At 35.5% G+C, this 27,257-nt stretch overlaps 2 protein-coding genes across 5 annotated transcripts; one reads left to right on the top strand and one right to left on the bottom strand.

Annotated features, from left to right (window-relative positions):
- Positions 1 to 325: 325 nt before the first annotated feature.
- On the top strand, positions 326 to 16,180 carry LOC133515324 (UDP-galactose transporter senju). 4 transcript variants are annotated; one of them, XR_009799009.1, is made up of 5 exons: positions 326 to 739; positions 1,081 to 1,204; positions 9,120 to 9,303; positions 10,184 to 11,873; positions 11,917 to 13,974. XR_009799009.1 is itself a non-coding variant. In XM_061847787.1 (5 exons), exons 1-5 carry the CDS (start codon positions 658 to 660, stop codon positions 14,371 to 14,373), a joined length of 708 nt encoding a protein of 235 aa, XP_061703771.1. In that variant the 5' UTR covers positions 326 to 657; the 3' UTR covers positions 14,374 to 16,180. The 4 variants fall into 4 exon arrangements, 2 of the variants coding, with proteins under 2 accessions (XP_061703771.1, XP_061703770.1); XR_009799010.1 differs by having other exon boundaries at positions 10,184 to 10,961; positions 11,105 to 13,974; XM_061847787.1 differs by lacking the exon at positions 11,917 to 13,974 and adding an exon at positions 14,188 to 16,180 and having other exon boundaries at positions 10,184 to 10,315.
- A 2,590-nt stretch (positions 16,181 to 18,770) lies between these two features.
- LOC133515325 (5'-AMP-activated protein kinase subunit beta-2) lies at positions 18,771 to 27,118 on the bottom strand. Its single transcript, XM_061847788.1, has 5 exons — positions 26,714 to 27,118; positions 26,481 to 26,627; positions 24,761 to 24,892; positions 21,711 to 21,809; positions 18,771 to 21,161 (listed from the first exon to the last, which is right to left on the bottom strand). The coding sequence occupies exons 1-5, from the start codon at positions 27,032 to 27,034 to the stop codon at positions 21,015 to 21,017; spliced, it is 846 nt and encodes a 281-aa protein (XP_061703772.1). The 5' UTR covers positions 27,035 to 27,118; the 3' UTR covers positions 18,771 to 21,014.
- Positions 27,119 to 27,257: the final 139 nt, after the last annotated feature.

Below are 27,257 nucleotides of genomic sequence, written 5' to 3' on the forward strand. Positions count from 1 at the left end.
GTTTTTCTTTTCATTCATGGGATTAAAAATCATTTTGATTTCGATTCAATTTGGACTACTCAAGGTCTCCTATCTTGCTCATTTGTTTGTTTTTGTTTCCTTCGCGACAGTGTTGTCACATCTACCTACTTTTTGGTAGATCTACCTATTTTACCTGCGTTCTACCTATCTACCTCCCTCGGCCTGAAATCTACCTATTTTTCAAAATGGTACAATTGTAAGCAATTCTCAATACATGTGACGGAACATTACCTAATTTCTACCGAATTTAGATTTGATTTAATGAAAACTTGCCAAAGAAACAGATTATACAAGCAGGTTTATTACCTACAAACAATGGAAATCCTAACTTATGTTTCAATTTCTTTAATGAACACGTGTACTAACGTCACAATATTAAAAACTTATAAATAATTCAAAACATTTTAATCATAAAAATGTACTTATATTGAGTGGTAGATCTACCTATTTTTCATTTTAAATTCCACCCATTTCTACCTATTTTTGCACCCTGTTCTACCATTTCGGCAAAATTGTATGTGACAACACTGCTTCGCGAGTTCGCGACTCATTTCGGAAAATCCGGATCTGTAAATAATTTTAAGTTTAATTTTTGTAGTTAGTTGTGGTGTGTGAACGGGAAGTGATGGACTTAAAATGAAAGCACTGCAAGACTTATTCCCCAATAAAGAGGGATTTATTATTTTTGCTTTGTACATAATATTATTTGTATTTCAAGGTAAGTTTCATAATTTACTATTAGTCATAGTAGGCTAATTTCCTTATCAAAAACTTCTGTGCTGGCTATGCTGACCATAGCGTTATCGATTTACATACTTCCTCTCCTCTTTCCCAGAAATTGTATTTACCTACAGTACAGTTAAGTGTAAAAATATGGGTGTACACATCTTACTCAAAAATATGTCCCAAAGCATCTTATTCCAGTGTAATAAGAGCGTAGTACCATATTTATGAGACGATTTATTCGATACATATTTTTGCACTTGACTGTACGACAATAGGCGATTGAGCATTATTTCTTGTTACAAACATGAATGTTTGTATTGTTTTACGTTTCAGGTGTGTTCGTGACTGCATCTAAGAACGCAAATGGAGGATATTCGTATAATACAACCCTGGTCGTGTTTCTGACTGAGCTGCTGAAACTTGTGGCGTCTGCCACACTCTACTCGTATAGACGAAAGTATGATTCATTTATATTTTTGCCAAAACTAGTGATTCAGAAATATGAGCAGAGTCCTTTTAATATGAAGCTATAATTAAGATAAAGCTACTATAGGTATTTATTATGTTAGACTCGGTTAATATATTATTAACTCTTTTTCTCTGGCAATTTGTGGCAATGCACTTAAACTGTATCTGGCAAAATCAACCCGTTGCTGCCGCATACATGTGATAGTATTGATTTGGTTAAATATTACTTTCCATAATGTAATAAAACATAATAAAATGTGTAATGTAAATCGCAATTGGATTGAATGGCGTTATAAATGGACTCTACTGTAATCCTCCTAAGGACCAGTTTCTTCCTTAACGATTCAGAAAACTTTAACTTAATTAAGTGTTTTCAATTGGAACAGTCTTGTTCCATTTCATAATGAAAGAACTTGACAGAAATTGAATTTGATTTCCCCTATTATTTATTCTAATTCAAAACCATTTTTTTGACATGCCTTAGGGGAGTTAATGTGATTTACTAAATTACCAATTCATACATTGAAATACCAGTGTTATTATAATATTTAACTATCATTTAGTTATTTATCTGGATATTTAGATATCTATCTAAATGATCATAACTTTGGTGTTTCAATGACTGTAAAGTTACAATTTCTATTATTACTGTTGTATTGAAAGCATTCATTCCATGCATTTTTGTATGTAGTACTAACAAGCTAAAATATAGCTGAAATTATATCACTAGTTAATCCAATAGGAAACATCAAAATTGATTCTCATTGAAAATTCTTACAAAAAGAATTTTGTGGTATTTTAATTGGGTTAGGGTTGCCAGATGTTGATTTATCAATACCAAGATAATCCTGGAGTTCCTGGCCACTTAGTAACTACTGTCAGTTTGCACCACAGTATTTTACAAGCTTTTATTTAACTTGCAATATATTGTTTGTATGGGTCAAATCTTGCAAGTTAAATTTGACCCCCTACTCAGTTTGTGATGAAGCTGAAATTTTTTATACATATATAAATTGGATAACAATGCAATATTATGGTATCATTTAGCAAATCTGATGATGGAAACAGGAGGTAGCCATAGGAACTCTGTGATAAAACAATGCAACCTAATTGTGTTTGGGTTTGTTCCAATTGTCTTAGTGAATATTAGTTTCCTGTTGATTATGACGACCGGTCTGGCCTAGTGGGTAGTGACCCTGCCCATATTTATATATTATATATATCATTGTCTAAGTACCCTCAACACAAACCTTATTGAGCTTACTGTGGGTCTTAGTCAATTTGTGTAATAATGTCCTAAAATATTTATTTATTTGTTGAAAGAAAAATATAGTCAGCAACAAAAGCTTGTATCAAAATATTCTTTTTTGGCAAAGAACTTATTTAATAACCACCTTTAAAACAGAGGAAGTAAAATATGTAAAAAATATTAAATTTATGCTACTTGGATCACTATATAGTGGTTGTAGCTAAAAAGTAGCTGTACCACTCTTAAGAGTCACACCAACCCGCCGACAAAAAGCCGCTCAAAGTTAGCTCTATTTTACAACAACATGCCTTAATAATACATGAAACTTTGCATGAACATTTAGGTTTAGGTTTAAAGATATTTATTCTCATAAAAGACGTACAAGTCACTTACACGAGAACAGAGTTATAAAGTAAAAGTAATCTTAATTAAGATAGCATACAAAGTCACACGAAAGGTACACGCTCATGTTTTTTTTTTTTTTTAAGGTGGGTAGTGGTTTCAAATGTATTCTGATAATTTAATTTTAAATGCATTTAATGAGCCTGTCTCCCTCAGATCAGACGGTAATTTATTATAAAGCTGTGCACCTTCATAGGTAAAATTTTTTTTCCCTAATTGTGTTCTTATATTTACATAACATTATCTATGTCTGATCCTAGTTTATGTTACTAAAAATTATAATATTGCCTCGCGCGTATCTTCGCTCTGTGTGGACCCGCCTAATTTCTACCAACGAAAACTAGTATTGATCGAGTCATTCACTAAGACGCGTGCCTTAACTCGTACTGTCATGTTATTAAAGGTTACATTTGACAAATCTGCGCGTCATCATTGATGACAAGAACTATACCAGACATAGATATATGTTACTTGAATGGTATTTCCATGTCTTTTCAGAAAGTCTTTTTAAAATAAGATTGTAACCTCGATTGTATTGTGGTGGTTAGGTTCGTATGACTCTTAATTAGAAAGGAGTTGTTAGTCAGAGACTTGAAATATGTTACATAGTCATACCTTGAGTCTGGTACCTATGATGAAGTAATAATTTGCTCTTTACGGGTTATTCTCATTAGTTACCACCAAGTTGTGGTTACTACTGGGATTTTTGCCCTACCTTTCACCAGTGGTAACTACTGGGAAAAAAATCCCACTATAACTAGTGGAGTGGTGTTTAAGTGCACCAAGTAAGTTGGTGGTAACCCACCAACTTACTTGGTGCACTTGCACCGGTAAAACAGTTTTAATATTTGTGATCACTTAAGGCAGTTTACTGAAACACTAATCGACTTATAATTATTGATTTTTTTTATTAATATTTAACTCTAATAATATTATGGTGGTAACTACTGGGAAAAAAAATCCCAGTATTGGCAAAAAAACCAGTAGTTACCAGTGGTAAAAGGTGTGAAAAAAATCTCAGTAGCTACCATTGGTTACAACTTGATGGTAACTAGTGGGAATAACCTCTCTTTACTTACCCAACTCAGACATATTGTAGAAACATCAAGAATTACCATTAGACTAATAAAGCTTCCTGTTAAATTCCATTAAATTTCATTTCTTTTCATGTAAAATTCCGTTTGGTGCCCAATGAAGTGTATTGTAAGTAATTATTACAAGTATCTTTGAACAATTTGGGTAGAATTTTTCACTGTTTTTCCCATGCTTGGGACAATCATTTTCATTTATTAGGCAATTTCATTGATTAATGGTACTATCTTATCCTTTGTTTATTGTAGATAGTAACATTAATCAACAATTGATCACATTCACTGCCAAGAGTTTTTGATAATATTTTTTTTTTGCAGTTGACACCCCTAACATGAATTGATAAAGTGATGCAGCTAAATTCTTTTTAACCGCGTTAAACAACAATTGCTTTTAACTTAGAACTGGGGCGGCTAATATATGCTATATGCTTATGCTTCCCTAACTTCCATACTCAGATAAAAATAATTACATAATTTATAAATTGTATTGACCACCCAACTCTAACTAACCGACTTTAACCTCGTCTTCCAGTCGGTAGTACAATTTTTTTATATCATCATTAGTCCAAAAAAATGAGACCAACGCGGCCTTCACATTGGATGCGGATCGTATGCCGCTGCGGTGTGCGAGCGGGACATCAGTATATACGCGCATAGGACTGTCACGCTCGTCAGTGTGATAACCGCGTAACTGCAACGCCCGGCATAATTACTTAAGGCGCGGTGTATAGTAAAATGCGCTGTTTTTAAATCGATATTTACAAGCTTTTACAAAGATTTCATTGGTTATTTTCTAGTATGTGTAACTTCAGTCCTTGAACTAGCCGTACGCTTGTCAGAAACACGAGGGCTCATCTTTTTCTCGATAGATTATTGCTTTGAAAATATGCTTAAAATTGTATCCTTTCCGATATTTTAGAAGTACTATGACGAATATCAATATGAAATTTACTTCATTCGATAGCTTTTAAGTAACTATGATTTTGCTTGTCATTTTATCGGTGCGTTAAACTTTTCATTCATAATTATGAATTCAACGTTTTGCCTACTAAACGTTACCCTGCACGGCAATACCGTCAGTACGCCAGTACGCCCGTGACCACTGTCAGCGTCGGACCTGTGCTAGTTTAGCGGACGTTACATAAAATGGATAATCACACTGTAAATACACAAATATGTTATACACACAATGTTTTCATCACACTTATGAAGAAAAAACTAAGTTTAAGGTACTTGATTCTTAAATACGGTGACATTTCAGACATCCGTCCGTCATATTATCTTTTTTGACAAGTTTTACACACGCATCGTCCGGCATTCAGCCACGATTAACCAAAGGGTGAAATGGTGCCTTGCACCCGAGTTAAACACTCTACTTTTCATTTTTAATACGAGGAGAGTAAAAGTAAACAAACACGGCTAAATATAAACTTCAGTAGTATTTCGTGAGGGGTACTTTTAATTATACTCGTACATTTAGGTAAAACATAATTATTTATGGAATGGGTAGTTAATTATCAGAATGGAAATGGTACATCGAATCCATTTAAAACCAAAATTTGAAATGCTTATCGTAAAAAAGAAACAAACGTACTAAGAACGTACAGTGCTCTAGACTCTCTCTAGAGCAGTAACTTTTCTGCACTCTTTTGACAACAACAAAGACCCACTTTCAGAGCATGAGAAATGATAAAATATTTTAAACGGCTATTGCAGTAATAAGCAAATTGAATACCTATTTTTAAACGTAAACAAATAAATTAATTCGCTTGTTTAATTTATATCAGTCTTTATATTGGAACAGCTTCAATTTTAATACATACAGGATGCAGGAGATATACTGAATTCAAATATGTGGGAGTACTTAGTGAAAGGTGCCATTTCACGACTTTAAGTTTCCGAGTTACATGCGTTTTTGTGGATGCGTAATAGTTTTGTGTTATATAGCCTGTTCCGTTAAGTCTTTATACAAGAACTACTACTGAATTTGGATTTCTGGTTTATTAACTTTCATATTTTAATGTATCATGGTATACATAATAAATAATAATAATAATAAATAAATAAATATTATAGGATATTATTACACAAATTGACTAAGTCCCACAGTAAGCTCAATAAGGCTTGTGTTGAGGGTACTTAGAGAACGATATATATAATATATAAATATTTATAAATACTTAAATACATAGAAAACACCCATGACTCAGGAACAAATATCCATGCTCATCACACGAATAAATGCCCTTACCAGGATTTGAACCCGGGACCATCAGCTTCGTAGGCAGGGTCACTACCTACTAGGCCAAACCGGTCGTCATCATATAAGACTTTATTTACAACATTTATCAATTATTTGATTTTGTAAGGTGAGCAGGAGCGATATTTACCCTTCAAGTCCCATACAAAATTTTCGCAGTTCGGATATATTTGTACCTTTCGCCAATATTTTTATTTCACTGGTTAATTATTCTATAAATTCAAGAATGTCACTTAATTCCACTTTTGTTAGTGCTAAACATAAAACCCTTTGTACAAGTTTGGTAAAATTATATGAATAAGTACTTTTATACCATGCTATTTCTAATTTGTATGAAAAATGGTGACATTTTATTTCTTTTTTCTAGTATAAATTTCGATAACATTCTGCCGCCAATTTCAGGTCTCAGCAATGATTTTACCTTCTTCTTTGAAACCTTGGACCTTTGTTATGTCTTTGTGATATGATTTTGCTATTTTTCCTGCCAATACAAAATATTAGTGGAAAATCGATTGAAAGTTTCACAAAAGATATTTTCTTCATTTTCGTATTAGGGTGCGGGTGGGTGGTTTATTTTGAAATGAATCACTAGTCAAGGCCTATAATATATCCCTTCAAGTGGCGGCAGCGACAACGTGAAAAGTAGTCAAGTGGCCGGGCCCCGTTGGGTGTTCAGCGCGGATTTAGAGAATATTACAAATACAACTATTTAAGCTTATCTATATATAACAGTATATTATATTGAAGCATATATCGTTAGAATAAGCATTAAATACGGTATTCGAATAGAACAATTAAATTATTGTAATGTTTATGTATTTCGCCACACGCACCTAACTAATCAAACCTAGCAACAGTGACAGGTGGCCGACAGCTTACTGGCTTTCGCATCAACCCGTGAGTGGTGGGCCGCCATTTGAAGGGATAAATAACATAGTTATAGATAAAATAATTTTGTTCATCGGAAAGTTTTGTATATTAATGTGTTCTTGTAAAAGACTATACGGAACAGGTCTTAATCGTACTTCGTTCCACAGGAAAATAATACTTATCGAGATAATTCTAACAACCTCAAACGCAATTAGGTTGCGATGTTTTTACACAGAGTTTCTATGGCCACCTCCTCTCTCAATCATCAGATCAGTTCGATGGTACCATAATATTTCATTGCCACCCTACTTACATATATTTGCAGATTTTCAACTTCATCTGAAACCTCAGTGGGTCAAATATACTTGTAATATTTGATTAGAGACAGAGCAGACAGACAACAGACTGCTTCTGTATTAGACATTGATTAAAGTCAGTCAATTATGCCCATTACTATATAACTTCGAAATAGAAGTGTGTTTTTTGCCATTATAAACTTTAAATGATATATATAAAAAAAGCAATTTTCTCGACCTTGGCATTGAAAGTTTATAATCGTCGTCAATTCAAAAAATAAATAAAGAAATAGTCGTTACAGTTAGAGTCATGGTTCTTTTTTGTGAAGATAGCAAGCTTTATCTACTTTTTGGAGCTACCATATAATTATATGCTTATGCATACCTTATGCTTTTGTTTTGTGTTATCTCAGTACCTGCAAAAAATCTACCTTTCCACGTTCACTCCCACAAATTACTTAGCTTTACTAGTATTCTTCCTTTTTTCACTACTTGCCCGAAATTGACTTTTATTGCATTTTTAAGGTCAACTAAGTGGTCTATATATGATTTAAGACGGTTGTAACTTTTGTCTGAATTGGTAAGTAATATTTTTTCGTCAGAAAATTATTTGGTATCATTTTACTAGGTTATCAGTTTGCCGCGGTATACTTTAGTATTGTATATAATTATCTAATTTTTAATTTCATTGAGTAAAAATCATAATCAATATAAATTTCCGGAAAAGATTCGAGAACTAACAAACCAGAATACGGATGGCGTCAGAATAAGGACGTAGGCGTGCTCCGGGCGCGGCGCGCGGGGCGCCCGCCTGCCTGCTCTGCCACTTCGTCTGCTTCACCCCCTCAAAAACCTAAAATCCGACTATAAGAGCGCCTTAAATTACATAAATATGTAGGTGGTAGATTGGCCGTCACAGCGTGCTATCAGCTATTACTGTAGCGAATGTGTGAAATTAGATAAGTACGTAATTAAACTAGTACCTAGATTAAATGCACATTAAATTTACAACGTATTTTCTAATGAACCTATGTTGTTGCTGCTTTATTTTGCTGTTTAATGTTTAGAGTAGAATTGAATAATAATCAATAGTAACATAATATAGTAGATTGACAATTTAAATAATTTAGTTTTACTTAAATTGTCAACGCAAAAAGGTTCATAGGTAACTTTACCCATTAAAATCGTTATTTTTATCACAAAAGTTAGGTTGGTAGAATTTCCTCTAACATAAAATGTCTGGGTTTCACCCAACATTCGGGGCGTTTTTTCTAAGGCAAGGGTCGGCAAAACGCGGCTCGCTAGCACTTTGTACCTGCCATTGTGGCTCGTTGAAACACACAACATGTACTCTTTGAGATAATTGAGATACCTACTTTAAACTGATGATTTCTACTGCGATTGTCTCTTCTCTTCCCATGTTTACCGACCCCTGTCCTAGGGCCAAAAGTAGTGTCCGGCCGAAGTTTCGGTCGGTTTTTTCCAAAACACTTCCGAAACTTTTGGCTGCGCCGAAGCGGTAATGTCCGACCGAAGTTTCAGTTTCGGACAAACCTAGAGCAAAACCGAACCTTCGTTTTAGGCTTCGTCATATAATCCAGTTTCGGTCGAACACTGCCCAAAAGGGGCTATGACCTGGAGCGTAAGCCATAGCATCTCACGCACAGCTTCGGGTGTCAAAATTTAAGTACGATATATTACTATAAGGCTAACAGTATGTGATAATGTTGTTTCAGTGACAAACCACACATTTTCCGAGCGGTAGCCTTGAACTACAAGTTGCTGCTGCTGTACTTCATCCCCTCGCTGCTGTACTGCTTCTACAACAACTTGGCCTTCGTGAACCTCTCGCACTACGATCCGACCTCCTACTACATACTGCTGCAGTTCCGGATCGTGCTCACCGCTATACTTTTCCAGGTAGATACCTATTCTTACTTACATATAGAACGCCGTTTTTCCCTATTCTACGCTACTTTGCATCAGCTAAGTTCACCTAGAGCTCCAGCGGTATATGTTCGCCACGAGCTTCTTACAACGTTAGTGGTAGTAATATTTGGGGTGGCTGAAGGTCCGTCACAGCTCTATCATCTGCCATCATAGTCATAGGGCAGGTAGTAAATATGTAGGTAAGAGTATGTTAATTTCATCGAGAGACAAGTAATGAATGACAAAGCTCTCGTTAATTAACAGTAGGATTAAATGAGACGCCGTTGGGTTTTTATTTACGTGGCCTCTTTATGTAGTACTAACTTAATAGTTGTCCGTCGCTTTGTTGTTTGTTACTCGGTTCTTATCAAAGGCCCCTGGCCTTGAACTACAAGTTGCTGCTGCTGTACTTCATCACTTTTCTGCTGTACTGCTTCTACAGGAAATTGACCTTCGTTAACCTCTCGCACTACGACCCGACCTCCTACTACTGCAGTTCCATGTGATGCTGTCTGCTATACTTTTCCAGGTAGATAACTATGTTATACTAACCACCAAGCGGATGCCAGAAGAGAAGCGTAGGCGGGGTAAGCCAGTGAGGAGACGGCGAGACGACTATGACACCTTCCTTTACAACTAGCTTGAGGAAGCACAAAATCGGGAGTTATGGAGAACCAGGGGAGAGGCCTTTGCCCAGCAGTGGGACACTATGGGATATATCTTTACAGCTGGCGATCAAAAGTATCTCCCACAATGTAAATGTTCTACATTCAGAGACATTACGCAAATTGATCCGCTACTTTTGATGCTGACTGTACAACCCTGTTTTAGCTCTTGAATTGCTTCTAACCTGCCAATCCGTTCGTTTCAGTGTCTCTTCCAAAAGAAGTTGACGCTAATGCAATGGGTGTCTCTGGGCATCCTGACCCTCGGCTGCATACTCAAGAACTTCGACGCTGCCTCAGTCCAGTCCAAAACCGGAGAAACCGACGTCTGGTCGCAAGTATTCAACATCTACTTCTTATCCATCAACTTCCAGAATTTCTGCTCATGCTTAGCCGGAACTTACAACGAATATCTTCTAAAAACGCAGGGCGCGAGTGTAGACATATTTCTACAAAACGTGTTCATGTATCTAGACTCAGTAATCTGTAATTTCTTCATACTTATGCTCAAAGGCGAACTAGGAACAGTCTTTGACGATTTTAGCTCGCTAGCAAATATTATTGTGATACTTATTATTGTAAATAGTGCCGTAGTAGGTATAGTGACTAGCTTTTTCTTAAAGAATCTTAATTCTATATTAAAAACTTACGCCAGTGCGCTAGAATTGGTCATAACAGCAGTAGTTTGTTATTTATTGTTTAATATTTTGATCACTTGGGGCACAGTGACATCTATATGTCTAGTCAGTGTAGCGGTGGGGATGTATATGAAAAATCCAGTGAATAATGCGATCCTGAATGAACCTATGAAGGATAAAGATCAAAAGCCCTTGCTAGAAGAAGTCAGAACCGAATAGCTACCACCTACTTCATTTTACAATTCTAAAAGTCGTACAAAAATTTAAACAGTCATGTATAAAGCGTGGCCTCGCGTATCTTAGTTGTTAAGAGTCACACCTAGCCGCGGCCAAACAAAGAAATTAAGTAAGTAAGTAAATATTCTTTATTGCACCACAAAGAAGACAGATTTACAATGTAAAGAAAGGTAGCAACAGGCGGTCTTATCGCTGTAAGCGATCTCTTCCAGACAACCTTAGGGTAGCAGGATATAAAGAACAGTAAATTAGTTCGAGGATAAGTTTTACATACAAATGTTTACTCGCTAACTCGCTATTTTTTTTCTATAACAATTTTTAGCAACGAAAACTACCAGAGAGAGATATGCATATGATACGTAAATGTTCATTTAATTTAAGCATGTCGTTTTGAAAATGAGAGTGTAACTTCAATTGTATGAAAGCGGCTTTTTCGTGTGACTCTTGAAATACAGTGACAATATTGTAGATAAGGTCCACTCATAGTCGTTGTGTCTTTGTTCGATGTACGTCTCATTGACCGCCGTCGTCATATAAAAATATTAGTACGGGTCGGACCTTGGTATCGATACACTCTGTATACACTTGGTCAGTCACGCGAAACTAGTATTATTTATTACCTACGGATTGTCACTAGTTTTTTTTCCACCCTACATCGTTGGTCACTAACGTATGGAGTTGCCATGCGTCAGGATTTTTCCCTAACATGTCAGGACTCTTGGTCCTTTGTCAGGATTGTAAGGGGACTTAGCGAGCTCAGGGTTCTTTATAAACCCCAAATAAGCACTAGAAGCTAGCTAAAAGTTTGGAGTCGGATAGAAGAAAGGGAAGGTCAGGCTGTAGCTACCAATATATGACGCTCACAAATTAGTGTTAGGTTTATTTCTAATAAGGTCAAATCGCAACGTAAATATGTAAAACTCAGCCAATATTTTCTATCCAACGCTCTAAAGAATAAGGACAATTTATAAAAGTTTTACATTTATAATTAGTATCGGCTGCAAAGCCAGGGGCTCGGAATGTATGTCCCGGGCCCCTCGGAGCTAAGTGGAAATCGAAAATAGTTTATTTGTGTCTGTTTTGCTAAAGGGTTGCCATAGTCTCTAGAAGTTAGCGAAAAGTCTGGAGCTGAGCAGAGTAAAGAGAGGTTATACTGTAGCTACAGCATATGTTAGTATGTAGGGGTTATTGCCCACAAAAGGTTTGGAATAAGGGATTTAATGCACGCTTTTATACTTTATCGTGGTAATGGTAACGGTAAATCGTAGATGATATGGTCCACGATAGTATATAAACGATCACATATAATCTCATTCAGTTAAAAGTATATTCCGTTTTATCGTGACGATAAATCGTGTGAATTCCGTGAACATAGACGTTGGAAAAATGACCGTCCAGGAAATGTCAGAATTCCGGACGGACTTTTGTCAATATATTCCATTATTTCATACGTCAACCCTAGTAGCGGTCAATAGTCATTTAAGCTCTGTAGCGAACGAAAGGCTAATGTCCTGTGGCACTAATATGGAAGAGTGATAGAGAGAGATTACCGTTTCGTTCGCTACGGCGCAAGCGATTGGCAACTTGCTAGGCACCCAGGTATACTCATAACATCTTAACTCATAACATCTTTATTGCTCACATATTACATTGAATACAGACCCTGTAAGGGCACAGCAATTTATTCTTATACTATAAGTAATTACATTGCACAGAGTCTAGCATTCTATTTTGTCGGAAAGGTATCTTCAAAAAACTCCTTCAAAGAATAATAACTTTTATCTAATAAATAATTATTTAAGGCGGTTTCAAATGATTTAGGTTTTGCTATTGATATTATTGCTTGTGGAATTTTGTTATATATTTTAGTGCACATCATGTGAGGTCCTGAATGATATAATGTTAGGTTGGATGTGGGTAGCGCGAGGTTGTTATTGTTTCGGAGGTTTAGCGGTTTTGTGTGTCGTTCTTTGGCTTGTAAGAAAAGATGGCTATGGGCTTTTACAAATTTACATATTTCTAATATATATAAGCACGTTAGTGTTAAGATGCCTAGCTCCTTGAAATAGGTTCGACAACTGTGCATTTGTTTTATATTTATTATTATTCTGATACACTTTTTTTGTACAGTGAACAGACTGTTTACAATCGTGCTATTTCCCCAAAGCAATATGCCATAGCGGAACAAGGTGTGAGCATAAGCATGGTAGGCTGTTAAAGCAGTTGTTATATTCGTAGTCTTTTTTAATTCATGCAGTGCATACGTAAATCGGGATAATCTACTAATTAATTGTTATATGTGGTCCTTCCAATTTATATGTGAGTCTATATTTAATCCTAGCAATGAAAACGTATTTACAGATTCTAACTTATTATTTTTAAATGAAATATCTATTGTTAAGGGTTTTTTTTTGATAAGGCCTGAACTGCATTAGTTTGGTTTTGTTGTAGTTTATTTGGAGATTATGGTCAGTTAGCCAAGATTCTAATTTAGAAAGGGTACTATTAAGGTAAAATTTACAGTTACTAACGCTTGAGCACGGAAACACAACGGATATATCATCAGCAAACAAAACGCTTGGTGAATCTATAATTTTTGGTAGATCATTTATATAAATTAATAACAATATGCACCCTAACACACTGCCTTGAGGTATGGACCTTTTAACGTTTATTATACTTGATCTGACCTTATTTATGTTTCCAGTTATATTATCACAGTATTCGATTTCTACACATTGTACTCGGTTTTTGAGGTATGACACAAACCACTTATGCACTATTCCCCGTATCCCGACACCTTGTAACTTATTTAAAATCTCTGTAGAAAGACGGGAAGTAATGTAATGCATTTTGATTATTAAGTATTCATAGTCTTGATTACTTAAGACATGCATTGTGGTTTGTTTTTCATAAACTCCACGGAACCAATAATTTTAGTGATTTATCACATTTAATCATTTTAGTGAGTTTTAACTTGCTTTCTGTATTTTTGTGAGTATTTTAGTACCTAATAGAAATGAATTTAAAGTTTTAAATCTGCGTTTGGATTTTGACTACCTACATAGATATATCGTGTATTTCTTCGTTTGAACGATTCAATAAAAATATTTGACATTTGTTCATTTGAATTATTATTGGCTTTTTAAAGATCTAAAATAATGTTATTTTTATAATATTTTAAGTTGAAATAGGTGTGATTAATGTGAATATGTTATCTAACGTAATATATAGTGATAAACATCAAAGAATCTGATACTAGAAACCAAATGTAGGTTTTTAATAACAACTCAGGCGTCGAATAATGGTGCCTCTGACAGTATTTTTTTTTATAGAAACTGCACGTTGGAGGGTCTGCCACGACATGCGCACATTTTGAATCACAATTGAATGCCGGATTTAGAGGTCTGGAGGCCTCGGGCAATAAAGGAGTGGAGGCCCCCTGGTCCCAAATTATTTTCAAATTAAACCGTAAATTTTCCGAAGTTTCTTTTGTGGAGGCCCCGGTTGCCCTCCCCTAAATCCGGCCCTGTCACAATCTGTAAGCCAACAGAGGACAACATTAGCTAAGATATATTTTTGTTGAACAGAATTAATGAATGTAGTTAGAGTCAATCAAGTCAGTCCCATGATAAAAATAAAATATTTTGTACTCAAAAAAGGGTCTTCGTATTTATTAACTTAGGTAACGTAGGAAGGTGCAACAGATATTCGGTATTCGGCCGAATAGTAGGCAGTATTCTGCTGAAAAGGTATCTAATATTCGGCAAGTGGCTGAATACCGAATAGTTGCCGAATATTCGTGGCATCTCTTAATTATGATATCTTTAGCTGCCACTGCTGCATAGTTTGGATTAACAACAAAATTGGCAGTTAAATATTTCTCGCTACCTACCTATATCTAACATTTTCGTTAGAAAACACAATAAGTTGATGTTAGTCCATATAAGTTTTTAAGTTAGTAATTTCACCAAATCTCAATAATTATTTTAAGAATAGTCACGAGTTTTTGTTTAGTTTTAAAAGTTAAATTTAAAAGGGTGTGATTGTCTAGAAAAATGAAATTTAATGGTGCTTATTGTATTGTAAAATGGAATTACTCTTTATGGACCTATGACATCATTGATATTATTGAAAACCTATATAAGGTAGGGAGTGCTGATAAAATAAATAATTTTGATGTGGGCACTTTTTTACCTTCTAAGCCCCAGAAGCAGTTGTTTTGTTTTTGGAACCCTTAGTTACACAATAAAAGTTCTCCCGCCTAGGCAAGTCTCTCGGACTGCCAATGCGTGCGCATGACTTTGTTTTAGTTCTAGGTCAGGGTTTCTCAAAGTCGGGCGCGCTACGCGAACCCCCAGAAGTTCGGCTGTGATTGTAAAGGATTCGCAATAACACCATTTGTACTTTTGAAAAAACGCGAAAGTGGTTTGTTCGTGGGGTTATAAGTTTGAGAAACTTTGACCTAGATATAACTCATAGTTCAAATAATACTTGTGCCAGTATTAGAAATAGTTCTCAAACTTGTAGTTATATACCTATATGATAAGTATTATGTATAGTACATTTACCTCGATACGATAGTGTAATGTGAAACAGAAGCAATACTATATAATAAAGTATACTAACTTTAGGTAGGTATATACCTAAGGTCGATGTGGGGAAGACCGTCATGTAGCAAGAACTCTCGTATTTGTATACGTACGGCGCTCAAGACACAGTCAGAAAGGAAGAGCTTCGCTCCTTCTGCTCTACCGACCTACTAGGAGTATGTGTACAAACGCGACTAAAGAGCTTGTAGAAGGTCTTCAGTGAACTTACCTAAGTGTAAGGCCTGAGTGGACGCTCGAGTTGGGCGTGCAGCGGGGCGGGGCGTGCGGCGTGCATGTTAAACAAATGCAAGCGTATAGGAGCGGCCTTAGTGCACGCTGCTCACGGCACTTGTGAGCCCGACGCCACGCTGCACGCCCCGCCGAACGCTCCGCTTCGAGCGTCCACTCAGGCCTTTAAAAAGTTATTAAGACGCATACCAGAGGCCTCATGTAGTTAGGAGCTAACTTTACAATATTATGTTAAAATACTTATATTTTATTTACCTACGCTCCTTAGTGCATATCCGCTTTACGACTTAATTCATGAATAATGTGTTCATGCAATTTTGCCACTTGCTGTACATATTTGTGTGTAAAAAATAATTTGAAACTTAACGAAACTATTTGTTAAATTATTTATTGGCTGCATCACAATTAATTATGTTTTAACTAATGTGTTCCTTTCAGGTTCGTTAGTTCATAGCTTTTTTGAAAATACAATATTATCAAATAATTATCAATTTAGTATTATTTGTATACCTTATTACTTACATAGCTATAGTGTGTTTTAGGGTTCCGTACCCAAAGGGTAAAACGGGACCTTATAACTATAGTTAGGGAGGCGAGGTAGCTAAATGGCGTAATTCAACAGCGCCGTCGAGACCTATCAAAATCGAAAGATAAAATAATTTCGAAAAGAAAAGCTCGTATGGTAAAAACCATTTTAGCGGTGGGTATGGCGTGTACGGTTTTTCAAAAATGTTAAAAAAAACAGTTACTTGGGCATTCTCGAGCGCGTCAGATATTCATACTACGTATGCCCCAAGTGCCTCTGATAACAACGGTATACTAATCTGCCGGTTTGCGTGGTGGGGGTAGGAATATAAAGTAGTCAAAAATGCAAAAAAAAAAAAATTACTCGTCAGATTTTCGGAAGGGGTGTTAAGTAGGCCCCAAGGAAGCTCCCTTTAAAAAAACTGACGATTTCGGCGTGACGATAAGTTACGATGAATTTTTGAAAATGCAAAAAAAAAAAGTTTTTTTGAAATACTCGAGCGCGTCAGATTTTCATAGGGGAGGTTTATCTCGGTATCCTGAAAGCATATTTTCTTAATCTGACAAAAATGTTGGTGGGTTCTCTTAATCTGACCGAAAAAGGTTTTTTTGGTTTCTTTTTTTTCCTTTCTTTCTCCTTGATAAAACGGGGATTTTAAGAATGACAATAAAGCGATAGGCAACCAACGTAAATGTAGATGTAATATTGTTTGGATATCACAACGATCGGACCCTACATCAGCGAGCGCTTTTTGAAAGATCTCAGATTTTCTCAAAATATCCTCTCAATATATTGCCTCGTTTATACAATGCTGGATTAAAATCGCATCCTGTTAAAGCGTGGAAAGCAGGCAGTGCGCGTGAAAGCATTGAGCCTAACTGAAACTGACAGTGCCGAAACATCTATATAGCGACGTGCATTACCGACTCCGAGATCCATCCACGCTCTAACCGATTCGTTCAAATGCTCCACATTGGCCAACACAATGACCAGAATATCTGTGTCTGATGTTCGAATGATTGTTGTAGAACCTTGTGGCAATTGACAGGCAAGGAAAACTGTGTTCGTGTCGGCTTCTTCGTGACTTGAGCATGAGAGCTTATCATCGATTGTTCTCTGCACTATTCCATCGACGACTTTGAAGACGTAGCACAAGTTGTGGTTTAAATAGATTGTTTTGTTGCGAATAATAACGGCCATCTCTTGACTATTCCAATGATCAATGAAAAACTTGACTAGAGCTTCTTTGAACTTGATATTTTTCAAGTCCTTCGCAAAGTCTACTAATCGGATTTGCAGAGGACCGCTGATGTGGTAGTCCTTATCGTCATTCATTCGTATTCGTATTCATTTATTCGTATTCGAAAATTGTCGAGAAGCTTTAGAAAAAAAAATTTTTGACATATAATAAAAGTCACATAATTTAATCATCGTTATTTCATATCAATTTTTTTTAACACACTCAGTTTTCAGATATACTCAAAAAACCGGGAGTTTGAGTTTTTATGATGCTTCAAGTCAAAAAGTTTTAACATTGGACAAAAATGTAAAGAGACCTTTTTTGTGTAAAATAAAATTACCTTTTTGTTTATTTAAACTTTTTTTTTGTAAAATGTATCGTTCGCGACTTATATGCCGCAACGCGTTTTTCGGAAGATGAAATGGCTCCTCCACACTTCCGGTCATGCGGAAACCGGCAGATTTTGTATTTTTAGTAAGTTTTAGATTATATTCTTCAAAATAAAAAAATAAAAATCGCGCTCGAGAATGCCGGATTAACGTTTTTTTTTTTACAAGTTCGCGACCCTATAACTCGGCGGCGTCAAGGACTTATCGTCAGATTAGTTAAATTTAGTCTTAAAACACTAAAATCAACCCCCAATATCTTAATCTGACGCGCTCGAGTATTTCAGACTATCGATTTTTTTTTACTAATCTGATCGTCTATCCTAGGCGCGCGTCACTACATATAGAGCTAAATACTTTACAAGGTTGTTCTATTAGGTCTAAGGTATCTCTCATATCTTAAACTGCCACGCTCGAGTATTACCGAAAATTCCCCTATTCGCCTCCCTAACTACTAAGACTCCGCTGTCTGCCCGTCTGTTACCAGGCTGTATCTCATGAACCGTGATAGTTAGACAGTTGAAATTTTCACAGATAATGTATTTCTGTTGCCGCTATAAAAACAAATACTAAAATTACGGAACCCTCGGTGGGCGAGTCCGACTCGCACATGTCCACTTTTTTATTTTAGTGATATATGTTATTGGCTATATTATATTATGAGTTGCCTGAAAATAAAGATTTTTTATCTTTTCATTTCATAGGGTGAATGTGTGGTGAGTTTCAGGATGTTGTGCCGTCAGAAAGTTTCTTCGCACTTCGCATTTCTTTGTATGGGGATCAAAAAGTAAGTAAATCAAAGTTTCCGTTGTTTCCTGTAAAATTTTCCTGAAATTACAGAACTTTTCCAAGTTTTTGGAAACTTTCCGAGACGTGCAAACTTGTGGATGAAACAAGAAAGAAATAGGTATACAAAACGCATGTAACCGACGCACATAATTTATTTCATACTTATGTATGTAATCATTAAATAGAATTTCTTACATTAAAAACATTCTTGGGAGACATCATTTGGGCTTCGTTGAGGCACATCACATTTAATATCTTGACAATGGAATTTTATTCAAGGTCTTATATGTACATCAATAACTTCTTATTTTGCTAATCCTCTAACTGCAAAGGACGTTATATCACGTCGACGAGTAACCGTTCCCTGGGTCGTTATTTTCCCATCTAGTTTTAGTGTCAGTAGAATCGGACCACGCTAAGTTTTCCTGGCAGGTGTTACGTCGAGTATCGATGGCGCTAGTTATTGTCACCGCCCAATCGATGCAAACTTAGCGTAGTCGGAGTCTATCACTGATCAAACATTGTGATCAATAAGCAACAAACATGACTTTCTAATTATTCATAATAATAACTAATAAAAAAATCAAAGCTACATAGAGTACAGCAGCATACATGTAAGATTTTTTATAGTTATATTTTGGTAATTCTTGCCGTCTATAGACGTCTCAAGAGGCACCACCTTTCGTCGACGTGAAATGACGTCGTTCGCGGTCAAATGTTTAATCGTCTCACCCGTTGCCAATAAACACAAAAATAGCATGTGCGTTTTAGATAACTATAAATTCCTACATTTTGGTTAAAGTGACCAAGCAAACTATTTTAAATATTGCTTTATTCATGACTTATTAGCGATCTGGTGACAAAATTTTTGCCAAAGCAAAATCGCTCAAACAATGACAAGAATACTGTAGTAGATAGGTACACTTCGCGTAAAGGTCTAATAACTAAAACCTAAATAACAATATTATATTTACCTAGGCACGCTGAACAAATTAAAAAGGCAAGTACAGTCAAACAATTTGACTCTGACACAAAAGTATATTAACTCATAGAGAAATAAGTAAGCATAGAGTGCTCACTCCATACATCAGTTTTCTTACCAAAACGCTTATTACTTTCGTAGTCGACATCTAGCGTCAAGTAGCGGATTTATCTGTACTGTTACCTGACAACAGATGTCGCGGCAAACGAAAAGTCTAATGCTCAACAATTTTAGCCAATATAACCTTCTGCTTGTAATATTAGTTCTAAATTGCTGAGCAATACACTTTTCGTCAGTCGCGACACCCGTGACATCTATTGTTAAGTAGCGGTACCAATAAATCTGCTACTTGTCGGTAGAAGTCGACTACGAAAAAAATAAGCGTTTTGGTAAGAAAACTGATGTAGGGAGTGAGCACTCTATTATTGATTACTTATTTCTCTATGAATGAATACATATTAATTGTTAATAGTAGTTTATGTTTTTCAGTTGTTTGCAATGCAATAAGTAGCTCTAAACAAATATTTTCTTATTTTTGACTGGTAGAAAATGCCTTTAGGCATTAAGTCTGCCATTTGTAATTTTTTTGGATATTGTATTGGAATTTTTAAATAAATAAAGATCAGCTATTCCATTCTTGGGCCTTCGATTCACACGCTGTCATACCAGGACCCACGGCAGCGTCGGTATCGCTCACGGCCAGAGCGTTAGTTCAGAGGACCTACCGCGCAAAACGAAGATCGAAATTTCTCTTATCGCTCGAATATGCAAGAGCAATTTTTATTCAAGGTTCGAAGTCAAATTGTTCCACTGTACATACCCGTACATACATGTACTAGGGTACAACCATAGACCACCATTGACGATCAAATTTCTTACAGATGTTGATCGATTTTAACACATTGAGTCATCAGGACGCGTATAACGCCTCAGACGTTTTGCGACGCCTAGGTTCGGGACTCCGCTCAAATTACTATTCGAATGGAATGCAAAGAGAATTAAGAAGACCAATAGTGCTTAAGATCGTTGCGCATTAGACTTTTTGTTTGCCGTGACATCTATTGTCGAGTAGCAGTACTGAGAGTTCCGCTACTTGACGCTAGATGTAGACTACGAAAATAATAGTATTTTTGGTAACAAAACCGTTGTATGGAGTGAGCACTCTTGGTCTTCTTAATTCTCTTTGTTCGAATGTAATGCTTGACCGAGCCTTGACGCATTCACTGCCAGCGTGAGCGCCTTCGTAGCCGATAACACGGTAAACACATATGCAGAGAAAAACGCGTACGAACAGAGAACCCTACCTGATCACTGGCAGTAAAGGATGGGATTATATTGCTAACAAAATTGATCCGTCTATGGAGGTCTTCAACTTTATAACTAGCATGGCACCTTGACCTATATTGGCTTATACAGGAGGGTGGTGACGTATTTCTTCCGGTACCTATGGGTCGCAGATAGTACCATGACTCCATCTTTGATTGACAGCGCGTATAGATGATTCAACATCACATGGTTTGGTTCGGGTAGGAGAGTTGGTTCACACTGAAAATATAAAGTGTATTTTGAGCTGTCTTCTTGCAAATTGATGGTGCTGGATTTTAATGTACATATATGCTTAAAATGCCTATAATTAAATGTTTTTAATGATGTTGTTGCTCCCTATAAAAATGGTGAGGTACAGTACGGTATTAAATATCGATACGGACAAAGCGCCAAAAATATGTATACACGACCTCATTGCCTAGATATTAAGGTAGTGTGTACATATTTTTGTCACTTTATCCGTATCGATATGTAATACCTTGACTGTACCTAAGTCCAATTTTATGTTTTGATAAATAGCAGCAATATTATTGTAATCAATAAATATAATATAGCACCATCTATCATGTGATCCTAATCCTATTATATAATCTGAATTGTACAGTGCTTTGGTCTTGACTGTAATGCTGTATGTTATTATGTTTAAAAAAAAATGTCTACATTTTCTCTCTGGTTGTGTTTCATTCAGGTATAAATAATAAGATTTAAACAAGATATCCAAATTATATTCTAATAGGTGCAGTAAAAAATAAGGACATCACTACTTACTGACAGTGGTGTATCTTTGTTCAATATGACTTGTAATAGGTGAGGGGGCAATATTGGTGGCCCTGATACCTTCTCCCATGGTTTAGCTTGTGGAATTTCCTGAAAATAACAAACAAATAAATTATTATGAAAGCAAAAAAAATCACCTCAGTTCCACTCAATTTTTAGGGTTCCGTAGCCAAATGGCAAAAAACGGAACCCTTATAGATTCGTCATGTCCGTCTGTCCGTCCGATTCTGTCACAGCCACTTTTTTCCGAAACTATAAGAGCTGTACTGTTCAAACTTGGTAAGTAGATGTATTCTATGAACCGCATTAGGATGTTTACACAAAAATAGAAAAAAAACAATAAATTTTGGGGGTTCCCCATACTTAGAACTGAAACTCAAAAAATCTTTTTTCATCAAACCCATACGTGTGGGGTATCTATGGATAGGTCTTCAAAAATTATATTGAGGTTTCTAATATCATTTTTTTCTAAAATGAATAGTTTGCGCGAGAGACACTTCCAAAGTGGTAAAATGTGTGTCCCCCCCCCCCGTAACTTCTAAAATAACAGAATGAAAAATCTAAAAAAAATATATGATATACATTGCCATGTAAACTTCCACCGAAAATTGGTTTGAACGAGATCTAGTAAGTAGTTTTTTTTTAATACGTCATGAAATTAAAAAAAAAATTTTTTTTTTCATCATACCCATACGTGTGGGGTATCTATGGATAGGTCTTCAAAAATGATATTAATGTTTCTAATATCATTTTTTTCTAAACTGAATAGTTTGCGCGAGAGAACCTTCCAAAGTGAAAAAAAGTGTGTCCCCCCCCCTGTAACTTCTAAAATAACAGAATGAAAAATCTAAAAAAAATATATGATATACATTGCCATGTAAACTTCCACCGAAAATTGGTTTGAACGAGATCTAGTAAGTAGTTTTTTTTTAATACGTCATGAAATTAAAAAAAAAATTTTTTTTTCATCATACCCATACGTGTGGGGTATCTATGGATAGGTCTTCAAAAATGATATTATGTTTCTAATATCATTTTTTTCTAAACTGAATAGTTTGCGCGAGAGAACCTTCCAAAGTGAAAAAAAGTGTGTCCCCCCCCCTGTAACTTCTAAAATAACAGAATGAAAAATCTAAAAAAAATATATGATATACATTACCATGCAAACTTCCACCGAAAATTGTTTTGAACGAGATCTAGTGAGTAGTTTTTTTTTTAATACGTCATAAAATTTTAAAAAAAATTTTTTCATCAAACATATACGTGTAAGGTATCTATGGATAGGTCTTCAAAAATGATAGTTAGGTTCCTAATATCATTTTTTTCTAAACTGAATAGTTTGCGCGAGAGACACTTCCAAAGTGGTAAAATGTGTGTCCAAAGTGGTAAAATGTTGAACAAGATCTAGTAAGAAGATTTTTTTTTAATACGTCTTAAATTGTACGGAACCCTTCATGCGCGAGTCCGACTCGCACTTGGCCGCTTTTTTATTTTTAACGCATTGTTTATTAATTTTATTTATTTAAGCCTTTATTTTTCCTTAAATACTTTTTATGACAAGTTTTAACAGTATAATTTTTCTATTTTAAGGACCCCTGTCGGGTATAGGCCTCCTCCATATATTTCCACCTTTCTCGGTCTTAGGCTTGATTAGCCAGTTTTGTCCAGCTGTGGCTATAATATCTTTGGACCATCTTGTTGTGGGTTGTGTTTACGCATTGTGTTTACTGACAAAAATCATAAACTTTTTAAAGATTTTTTACGTTCTTGCGAATAAACATAGGTAACTTATTAATTATTCTCATATTTATGGTATACTTTTATCACCTAGCTTATAGCTTTATTACTACTGAATAATACAGCACATTGGCGCCCCTTAGCCGTAATGCTGTAAGTAAATGTGTATTTATCAAATAAGTTATCAATCCACAAATATTTACAACAGTACAGATGTGCAATCTCATAGGAAAATAAGGAAACTGTCATTTGGAAACTGAAAATTTCGATCTCCGTACAAAAATATGTAAAGATTCCAACATTGTCAATGTGGAAATTTCGCAAATTTGGAAACTTTTCAATAGACTATTTCCTCGCGCGTATGCTCGCTTTATGTGGACCCGCTTAATGGCACATCGGTAGTTAAAAGACGCACAGAGACGAGTTCATACACAAAATAAAATCAAGATAATGATCAGTTTGAGTTCATTGTTAACATAAAACAATTTTCACTCCATTCACTCAGTGTAATTCCTCAAATAAATATTCTACTCCTCATAACCTTGAAAAGGCCCAAAAATCTATAGATTATTATTATACATGTTATTTTCACTATACATATAATAATTATGTACTTTACATAGGTTTTATTTGACAGCGAAAATAGCTTAAGAGATTCTGATTCAATGGTATTAAGAATATTTGTATTGTATTAGAAAATAGATTGAAGGCTACCGCATTTAATTTTGCCGCTCTAGTATAGACGGAGGTCTTTTAAAATGTCAAATGCATAGAATTATTGGGTTGCAAGCTTTTTTATTGCGAATTTTCACTCCTTATTCATAATTGTGGTAAATCTTCAATTCAATAAAAATGTGAGTGGTTTTAAAAACGTGCCAAGAAAATATATGCAAAATTAATTATATTAAAATACCTCTGTGTATATTGCAAAATTAATTAAATTAAAATACCTCTGTGTATATTAGAGCATATTGAATTTAAAAATAAGCATAATAGAATTTTGAGATCCGTTTTCTGGACGTAGGTTCAGAAAACGGATGTAGATGTAGATCTACAGTGGTGTCAACTGGTGCTTACAAAACCAGTAGCCCTCATTGAATTAGTTTAATATTGAACAAAACAAAAGCAACTTTGTGCCATTTAATTATGATTCAAATTTCATTGAGGTAATATACAATGTTAGAGGTTGTTGGTTAGTTTTTCTTCCTGGGTTTTCTCCAAGTCAACAACACAATGTTGTATTTTGCGTAAAACTGGGGTCTTTGAGCAAGTTCTACTGTATTAAAAAAAAAACAAGTATTTACCTGTGAATACTCAGTCTGGGCGCTACTGTGTACTCCTTCACTGTCCTTAGCCAGAGCTTGGAACACCTCAAAGTCTGACAACTTCACCTTCACCAAGTTATTCTTAGATCCCATACCATTGTCAACTAATTTCTGAAAACACAAAATGAACTATAAAATTAATTATTCCTCTGAGTATTGCTCAGTACCTGGGCGACCGAGCTTTGCTCGGTTATAAGTTTATAACTATTTATTGTAATATGGTGGTGTATAGGTGATAATCTTAACTACATTTTTTTACTAAATTAAACTTGTCTAAAACAATAAAAATTATATATAAACTTGAACATTAAAAAAAAACAAAAGTTAGTCACCGGGCGAGATTCGAACCCGTAACACTCGTTTAGCAGTCCGCGTCCGCAACAATGGCCGGCAACACGAAATTAGCGACCATATTCTGCGTCGAAAGAAAAACGCATGAAAACTCGAAAACACGCGTTTTCCCAAACATAAAACTAATCTAGATAGATTGAATACCCCCAAAAACCCCCATATACCAAATTTCAGCGAAATCGTTAGAGCCGTTTCCGAGATCACAGAAATATATATACATATATATATACAAGAATTGCTTGTTTAAAGGTATAAGATTGTAGAGGGTTGTCTGTCCTGGGGCCAAGGTCAAGACGATAATTGTATGCCAAACAAAATTGAAAAATTTATCCCAATGAAATGACATGACAGACACAAGGAAAAGTCATGTGACTTCCATACATTATTTAAGTTTTATTGAGCATTTAAATCATTGACTAGGCCCCCTATTGAAAAATTACATATCAGTGATTCAACAGTGCATGTCAAATATATTTGTTAAGCAAGGCTAAGCTAATTAGGCCTTTGTACTTCCCTTCAATAAAAATAGATGTCCATGTATCCAGTGGTTATTAATTATAATGATATCATTAACTGTAATTACTTAGACTGTGAAGTAAATTGCATGAGATCTCGCATATTGAATTCTATTTAGGTTGGTAATGAATATTTTTCAACTCCTGATCACCGAGTAAATTTTCATCACGTATAGAGCAAAGCAATTAATATATATGGTTGGACAACTTTCAATTTCAAAGCCTTTTATTATCGAACATCGGTTAATAATATTTAATATAATATTTATTTATGGATCAGAGTGTTGGGCCCTAAAAGTGAGGATGAAAAGAGATTGCATGTAGCAGAAATGAGAATGTTAAGATGGATGTGTGGTGTTACAAGAATGGATAGAATAAGGAAAGAGTATATAAGAGGAAGTCTGAAAGTTGCACCCATAATAGAAAAAGTAAGAGTGAATCGCCTAGCGTGGTATGGGCATGTGATGCGGAGGGATGAAAGTCATGTGACAAGAAAGGTATTACGAATGAATGTGGAGGGATGGAACGGCAGAGGAAAACCTAGGAAACGGTGGATAGATTGTGTGAGAGATGACATGAGACGAACGCGAGTGAACGATGAGATGACGGGTGACAGAAAGATATGGAAGGAAAAGACATGCTGCGCCAACTCCAAATGAATGGGATAAGGGCAAGCAAATGATGATGATGATAATATTTATTTATGTGTTTGCAACAACTGTCGGCTCAATGTGTCCTTTTGACACTAAGGTTAGACACCTATTGGTGTTTTATTGAACTGAACTTTATTTACTACAAATAAATAAACAACATCATATTATAGTATAGCTCACCACTGTAGGGTCATTGCGCCACTCCCCATCCACAAAATACTTGTACTGATGTTCCCCTTCTGGGAGGTCTATTATGGTCACAAAATCTCCGTGACTCTTGACCATAGGAATTGTCTTCCAGTCAGTAAATGTTCCACTAATGAAAACCTACAAGTAAGCGTCATTATACTTTTAGATCTTAAAGACAATGTAGAAACACGTATGTGTGTACTAAATTTTGATCTAAAAAATACCTGTTTACCACCACCTTCCCATCTAAACACAGTGGGCAACACTTTCGATTCATCCGTAGATTTACTTCCTTCAGTCAATGTGTTCGATCGTTCACGCATAACACCGAATTCTTCCTCGCTCTCAGGCACGGCCTTGGTATAATAAGGAGCCCCATCCTCAATGTTATTGTCGTCATCTCTTCCACTGCGATCGTCGTCTACCTTTTTGTCAAACGTAAAAGCCTCGCCCTCTTTGGTTGGGGAAGAAGGACCAGCGCCTGTTGGTTTGGCTGCAGCATCTTTATGCCATTCCTTGGGATGATTACTACCTGCGTTTCCCATTTTGTATATAAATAGTTACCCAAATAAAACCTCACATTTGAAGGAAATAAGAAATTTTAGTGCACTAAAAGCAAAAATGTCATTGTCAATCAAAATAACAGTCCGATTTCTACTTGCTACTTTATCAGATAAATATTTGTCAAGAAAAAATTATGTAGGATTGTATGTAAATAATATAGCCAATTCTTTATGTTCAATTATATATATATTTCCCTACATAAAA

Source organism: Cydia pomonella, chromosome 2, assembly GCF_033807575.1.
Source record: "Cydia pomonella isolate Wapato2018A chromosome 2, ilCydPomo1, whole genome shotgun sequence".
Lineage (NCBI taxonomy): Eukaryota > Metazoa > Arthropoda > Insecta > Lepidoptera > Tortricidae > Cydia > Cydia pomonella.